This window comes from Lutra lutra, chromosome 7, assembly GCF_902655055.1.
Source record: "Lutra lutra chromosome 7, mLutLut1.2, whole genome shotgun sequence".
NCBI classification, from domain to species: domain Eukaryota; kingdom Metazoa; phylum Chordata; class Mammalia; order Carnivora; family Mustelidae; genus Lutra; species Lutra lutra.
The window spans coordinates 72,738,719-72,746,497 of NC_062284.1; the positions used below are offsets into that span (position 1 = coordinate 72,738,719).

Genomic DNA, 7,779 nt, shown 5'->3' on the forward strand with positions numbered 1-7,779 from the left:
ACTGCAATTATTTAATTCCTCTTTATTAGTTCCATTTGCATAAGCAAAGGACCTGTAAAAGACTATCTTAAAATATTTCAAAGACTTGGGAAGAAGTCATTTTGCAACCCTCCAATCTCTCTCTCAAATTTTCACTGACAACAATCTATAGTGACAGAAATGGGAACAGGTTTTTGATGTCATTCTTTGTGTTCTAAACTATTAACTCTGACATGAACTTTCTTGATATTTTTGAGCTTTGTTTCATTATTTGTAAAATGGGAAAATGATAACTTCTCTAGTATTTTATTGTGACAATTTATTAATAATATATCCAAAGAGATTAACAAGCAGCAGATGAACAATTTTTGAAGATATCTCAATGGGTACAGAAAAAGCATTTGACAAAATTCAAATCCATTTCTGATTAAAACTCCCAGCAAATTATATAGAATTGAGGGGAATTTCCTCAACTTAAAAATGGCTCAACCCAACACTGACATCATGGACCATAAATACTATATTTCAAATAAAGGCCATTTGTTCATTTGTTTAATTTTTTAAAAGATTTTATTTATTTATTTGACAGAAAGAGAGAGATCACAAATAGGCAGAGAGGCAGGTAGAGAGGGGGGGGGGATGCAGGCTCCCTGCTGAGCAGAGAGCCCGATGTGGGACTCGATCCCAGGTACCTGAGATCATGACCTGAGCTGAAGGCAGAGGCTTTAACCCACTGAGCCACCCAGGTGCCCTCATTTGTTTAATTTAATAAATATTTAGTGAGCGCTTAAAAAATGATGGTCATCGTCTAAATATTGGAGCACAGTGCCAAAAACACAGACTCACTCAGCAATGACATGACTTCCTGTTACTTTTTCCATATTCAACTCCTACAACTTTCCTGGCAGTCAGTGAATTATAGGCTGGCCCACATGGGCACATGAAAATATGAAGTACGATACTATAATAAGATGCTTTAGAAGATTCCTATCCTCCAGCTACAGAAATGCCCTGGGATGCTGTGTTAAAGAACTTCCACATCAGGTAGTGTCTTAAGAACAAAACAGACCTGAGAAGTCAGGATTGCTGTTGTTCAGACTTCCAAGAGCCACCTGAAGCCTGACATGTGCCTCATCAAGTCAGGGATGAAACAGATGGCTGACTTGGGGAGGATTCTGGCCAACATGCCCGCATTTCAGTCCCTGTCCACCAGGGGGTGCAACTTCCTACCACAATCACATTTCCTGTGTGAAATGTGGGCTTCCACTGATCATTTTTCTGTCACTCCAACATTTTCTTCATGTTAAGGATGAAGAACATTTTTTAGGTGACACTCCAGAGATGAAGTGTTCTCCAGGCTTTGTGACTGTGGTACTCTTGATGCTTGGTAAGTAAAATGCCTCTTAAAACTTGGATTCTTTCTTCCATTGTGTCTGTAAAACTTCTAACTATAATTTTATCCAAGAGCTTTATGTCCAAGGTGACTCAAATCTCTTTTCTTTTTCCCCAGGACAAACTCATGGAGACTCAGTGACTCAGACGGAAGGCCTAATGACTCTCTTAGGAGAGGCTTCCCTGACTATAAACTGTACTTTTTCAACAGCACAGTACCCTGCCCTTTTCTGGTATGTCCAGTATCCAGGAGAAGGTCTAGAGCTCCTCCTGAAAGCCTTGAAGGACAAGGAGAAAGGAAGCAACAAAGGATTTGAAGCCACCTTGGACAGCAAATCCAAATCCTTCCACTTGGAGAAACGCTCAGTGCAAGCCTCAGATTCAGCTGTGTACTACTGTGCCATGTACGACACAGTGATAGGGACTGCAGGGGGAGCTGAGCACAAACTCTGAGCAGAACAGGGGCCTGGGTGCTGAGCATGTCTGCCTGATCCACTCTGGTTCCAGAACAGTCTGTGGTTGTTTGTCCCTCAGTGTGTGGTTGGAACAAAAATCATACAACCCACTAAAGCATAGGAATCAGAAGTAACATTTCCCAAACTCAGGTGTTCCTTAGTCACATTGAGAACAGTTTGATGCCAAGAGTTCCCCAGCCAGAGCATAAGTAATTTCATGGTAGAATCACATAACAGTGAAGTGGTCTTGTAGTCATCCTTGCAGTGTTGTTCAGGGCACCCTGGTGTGTGTTGTTGTGTTTATGACACTTTTAAAGAGACACAATGGCATCTCCTCAATGTCTTCCTGACAGAGCATGGCATAAGGGGTGATGGGGAGCTTTAGCCCCAAACCAGGTTTAGTAAAGAAAGAATAGAAGGTAAGAAAAGAGGAGGAACACATGTACCCAAGGAAGGGAAAGAGAAGCCAGAGACTTCTGCCCTGCTTTCTTTTCTCGTAAATGAGGTGGCAGACTCAGGCTGATATTCAGCATGTAGAGGTAGGTGCAGAAACAGAATGGAAGAAATGGCTCATATTCTGACTGGTTAAATAGATCAGTTGGCTTTCTTTATTTTTTTTTTGAGAATGAATTTTATTTTATATAGCTGTATGTGCATACATATGTGTATGTGTATGTGCAAACACATTTATACAGAGAGTGGAGGTTTTTTAAATTAACATATAAAGTATTACATGTTTCAGGGATACAGGTCTGTGAGTCATCAGTCTTGTATAATACCCAGTGTTCATTAGAACACATACTCTCCCAAATGTCCATCGCCAATTTACCCCCATCTTCTTACCCTCCTGCCCTCCAACAACCCTCAGTTTATTTCCTGTGATTAAGAGTCTTTTATGGTTTGTTTCCCTCTCTGGTTTCATCTTCTTTCATTTTTATTTCTCTTCCCCAATGATCCTCTGCCTTGTTTCTTAAATTCCTCATATCAGCGAGATCATATGATTATCGACTTTCTCTGATTGACTTATTTCACTTAGCATAATACCCTCTAGTTCCATTTTTGTAAATGTTGAGATTTCAATTTTTGCTGGCTGCATAATATTCCATTACACACACACACACACACACACACACACACACACACACACACACCACATCTTCTTTATACATTCATCGGTCAATGGACTCTTTCCATAGTTTGACTATTGGACATTGCTGCTATAAACATTTGGGTGCAAGTGCCCTTTTGGATCACTACATTTGTGTCTTAGGAGTAAATACCCATAGTGTAATTATTGGGTTATAGGGTAGCTCTATTTTCAACTTTTTGAGGAACCTCCATGCTGTTTTATAGAGTGGCTACATCAGCTTGCATTCCCATCAACGTAGGAGGTTTCCCCTTTGTCTGCATCCTTGCCAACATCTGTCGTTTCCTGACTTGTTAATTTTAGCCATTCTGACTGGTGCGAGGTGGTATCTCATTGTGGTTTTGATTTGTTATTTCCCTATTGCCCAGTGATGTTGAGCACTTTTTCATCTGTCTGTTGGCCAACTTCATGTCTTCTTTGCAGAAATGTCTGTTCATGTCTTCTGCCCATTTCTTGACTGGATTATTTTTCTTTGGGTGTTGAATTTTATAAGCTCTTTATAGATTTTTGGATACAAACTCTTTATCTGATCTGTCATTTACAAATAACTTCTCCCATTCTGTTGGTTGTCTTTTGGTTTTGTTGACTGTTTGCTATGCTGTGCAAAGGGCTTTTATCTTGATGAAGTCCCAATAGTCCATTTTTGCCTTTGTTTCTCTTGCCTTTAGAGACATGTCTAGCAAGAAGTTGCTGCAGCCAAGGTCAAGGAGGTTGCTGCCTATGTTCCCCTCAATGATTTTGATGGATTGTTGCCTACTTTTAGGTCTTTCATCCATATTGAGTCTTTTTTTGTGTATGGTAAAAGAAAATGGTCTTGTTTCATTCTTTTGCATGTGGCTGTTCAATTTTCCCAACACCATTTGTTGAAGAGACTCCTGTTTTCCATTGGATATTGGTTGACCATTGAGTTGAGGGTCCATTTCTGGGTTCTCTATTCTGTTCCGTTGATCAATGTGTCTATTTTTGTGCCTGTACCATACAGTCTTGATGATTACAACTTTGTAATAGAGGTGGAGGTCAGGAATTGTGATGCCCCCAGCTTTGGTTTTCTTTTTCAACATTCCTTTGACTATTTGGGATCTTTCCTCATTCCGTATGAATTTTAGGATTATTTGTTCCAGCTCTATGAAGAAAGTTGATGATATTTTGTTAGGGATTGCATTGAATGTGTAGATTGCTCTAGGTAGCACAGGCATTTTAACAATAATTGTTCTTCCAATCCATGAGCATGGAATGTTTTTCCATTTCTTTGTGTCTTCCTCAATTTCTTTTATGAGTATTCTATCGTGTTCTGAGTACAGATCCTTTGCATCTTTGGTTAGGTTTATTTTTAGGTATCTCACAGTTTGGGGTGTAATTGTAAATGGGATCAACTCCTTAATTTCTCTTTCTTCTGTCTCATTGTTAGTGTATAGCAATGCAACTGATTTCTGTGCATTGATTTTATATCCTGCCACTTAACTGAATTGCTGTATGATTTTTAGCATTTGGGGTGACATCTTTTGGGTTTCTGCATAGAGTATCATATCATCTGCAAAGAGTGAGAGTTTGATTTCTTTGCCAATTTGGATGCTTTTTACTTCTTTTTGTTGTCTAACTGCTGAGGCTAGGACTTCTAGTACTATCTTGAACAGCAGTGGTGATAGTGGACATCCCTGTTGTGTGCCTGGCCTTAGCAGAAGAGCTCTCAGTTTTCCCACATTGAGAATGATATTTGCTGTGAGTTTTTCATAGATGGCTTTTATGGTATTGAGATATGTACTCTCCATCCCTTGATAAAAGAGTTTTAATCAAGAAAGGATGCTGTACTTTATGAAATGCTTTTACTGCATCTCTTGAGAGGTGAGATGGTTCTTGTCCTTATTTTATTTAGGTAACGTATCACACTGATTCATTTGTGGATGCTGAACCAACCTTGCAACCCAGGAATAAATCCCCCTAGGTCATGGTGAATAATCCTTTTAATGTACTATTAGGTTTTATTTCCTAGTACTTTGGTGATAATTTTTGCATCCATGTTCTTCAGAGATATTGATCTATAATTCTTTTTGTTGGGGTCTTTGTCCAGTTTGGGGATCAAGGTAATTCCGGCCTCATAAAAAGAGTTTGGTGTGACTGGCTTTTCAGTGCTATGCTGGATAAAATTAGTGACACTGCAAAAAAAAATAAAATAAAATCAGTCAGTCAGTCTTAATTTTTTTTAAGTTTGGAAGTTTTCCTTCCATTTCAATTTTTTGAAAAAGCTTCAGAAGAATAGGGATTAATTCTTCCTTAAATGTTCAGTAGAATTCTCCTGGGAAGCCATCTGGCCTTGGGCTCTTGTGTATTGGGAGATATTTGATTACTGCTTCAATTTCCTTGCTGGTTATGGGTCCATTCAGGTTTTTTATTTCTTCCTGGTTCAGTTTTGGTAGTTTATATGACTCTAGGAATGCATCCATTTCCGCCAGATTGTCTAATTTGTTGGCATATAGTTGGTCATATGTTTTTATAATTGTTTGTATTTCTTCAGTGTTGTTTGTGATCTCTTCTCTTTCACTCATGATTTTATTTATTTGGGCCCTTTCTCTTTTCTTTTGGATAAGTCTGGCCAGGGGTTTATCAATGTTGTTCTTTCAAAGAACCAGCTCCTACTTTTGTTGATCTGTTCTTTTGGTTTCTATTTTATTGATTTCTGCTCTACTTTTTATTATTTCTCTTCTCCTGCTGGGCTTAGAGTTTATTTGTTGTTCTTTCTTCATCTCCTTTAGGTGTAAGGTTAGGTTGTGTATTTGAGACCTTTCTTGTTTCTTGAGAAAGGCTTGTAGTGCTGTATTCTTTCTTCCTGGACTGCCTTTGCTGTATCTCAAAAATTTTGTTGTGTTTCATTTTTGTTTCTATGATTTTTTTTTTAGTTCTTTAGTTTCCTGTTTGACCCATTCATTCTTTAGTAGGATGCTCTTTAGCCTCCATGTATTTGAATTCTTTACAACTTTATTCTTGTGATTCAGTTCCAGTTTCAAAGCATTGTGGTCTGAAAATATGCAGGGAATGATCCCAATCCTTTGGTACTGGTTAAGACATGATTTGTGACCCAGGATGTGATCTATTCTGCAGAATATTCCATGTGCACTAGAGAGAAATGTGTATTCTGTTGTTTTGGGGTGAATGTTCTGAATATATCTGTGAAGACTGTCTGTTCCAGTTTGTCATTCAAAGCCCTTATTTTCTTGTTAATCAATTGCTTAGATAATCTGTCCATTGCAGTGAGGAGGTTGGTAAAGTCCCCTACTTTTATTGTATTATTGTCGATGTGTCTCTGATTTTGTTATTAATTGGCTTATATAATTGACTACTCCCATTTTAGAGGCATAAATATTTACAATTGCTTGATCTTCTTGTTGGGTAGACCTTTTAATTATGATGTAGTGTCCTTCCTCATCTCTTATTACAGTCTTTGATTTAAAATCTAATTTGTCTGATAGGATTGCTACCCAGCTTTCTTTCTTTCTTTTTTTAAGATTTTATTTATTTATTTGACAGAGAGAGAGAGAGATCAGAAGTAGGCAGAGAGGCAGGCAGAAGGGGAGGGGGAACAGGCCCTCTCCTGAGCAGAGGGCCCCATGCAGGAGTCGATCCCAGGATCCTGAAATCATGACCCGAGCTGAAGGCAGAGTCTTAAACCACTGAGCCACCAGGCACCCCCTCCAGCTTTATTTTGATGTCCACTAAGGTGATAAGTGGTTTTCCACCCCCTCACTTTCAATCCGGTGGTGTCTTTGAGTCTAAAATGAGTCTCTTGCAGAAAGCATATCAATGAGTCTTGATTTTTTTTCATCTAATCTGATACCCTGTGTCTTCGATTGGGACATTTGGCCCATTTACATACAGTGTAACTATTGAAAGATATGAATTTAGTGCCATTGTATTGCCTGTAAGGTGACTGTTACTGTATATTGTCTATGCTACTTTTAGGTAACATAGGTCTATGTTACTTTTAGGCTCTCTCTTTGCTTAGAGGACCCCTTTCAATATTTCTTGTAGGGCTAGTTTGGTGATCACAAATTCTTCTAGTTTCTGTTTGTCCTGGAAACTTTTTACTGCTCTTTCTATTTTGAATAAGATCCTAGCTGGATAAAGTATTCTTGGTTGCATATTTTTCTCATTTAGCACCCTAAATATATCATGCCAGTCCTTTCTGGCCTGCCAGGTATCATGAATAGGTCTACTGACAATCTAATGTTTCTACCCTTGTAGGTTATAGACTTCTTGCCTCAAGCTGCTTTCAGGATTTTCTCTTTGTCTGAGATTTGTGAGTTTCACTATTTTATGTTGGGGCATTGATCTATTTTTTATTTTATTTTGAGGGGTGTTCTCTGTGCCTCCTGGACTTTGATGTCTGTTTCCTTCCCCCAGGTTAGGGAAGGTCTGAACTATAATTTGCTCCAATATACCTTCTGCCCTTCTCTCTTTCCTCTTCTTCTGGGATCCCACTTATTCTAAATTGTTTCACTTTTGGTATCACTTGTCTTTCAAATTCCTCCCTTTGTGATCCAGTAGTTGTTTATCTCTTTTTTTCTCAGATTCTTTATTCTCCGTCATTTTGTCTTACATATCACAAATTCTCTCTTCTTCTCCATTTAACCTAGCCATTAGAACCTCCATTTCTGATTGCATCTGATTAATAGCCTTTTTGATTTTGACTTGGTTAGCTTTATTTCTACAGAAAGGGATTCTTTACTGTCTTCTATGCTTTTTCCAAGCCCAGCTAGTATCTTTATAATTATTATTCTGAACTCAATTCTGAATTCTTACTAATGTCCATAT

The 7,779-nt window shown here is 38.4% G+C and overlaps 1 gene segment (V, D, J or C); it reads left to right on the forward strand.

Annotated features, from left to right (window-relative positions):
• Window positions 1-1,320: 1,320 nt before the first annotated feature.
• On the forward strand, window positions 1,321-1,824 carry LOC125104473 (T cell receptor alpha variable 9-2-like). The segment is given in 2 exon segments: window positions 1,321-1,366; window positions 1,490-1,824. Coding segments are annotated over 2 exon segments (381 nt in total).
• Window positions 1,825-7,779: the final 5,955 nt, after the last annotated feature.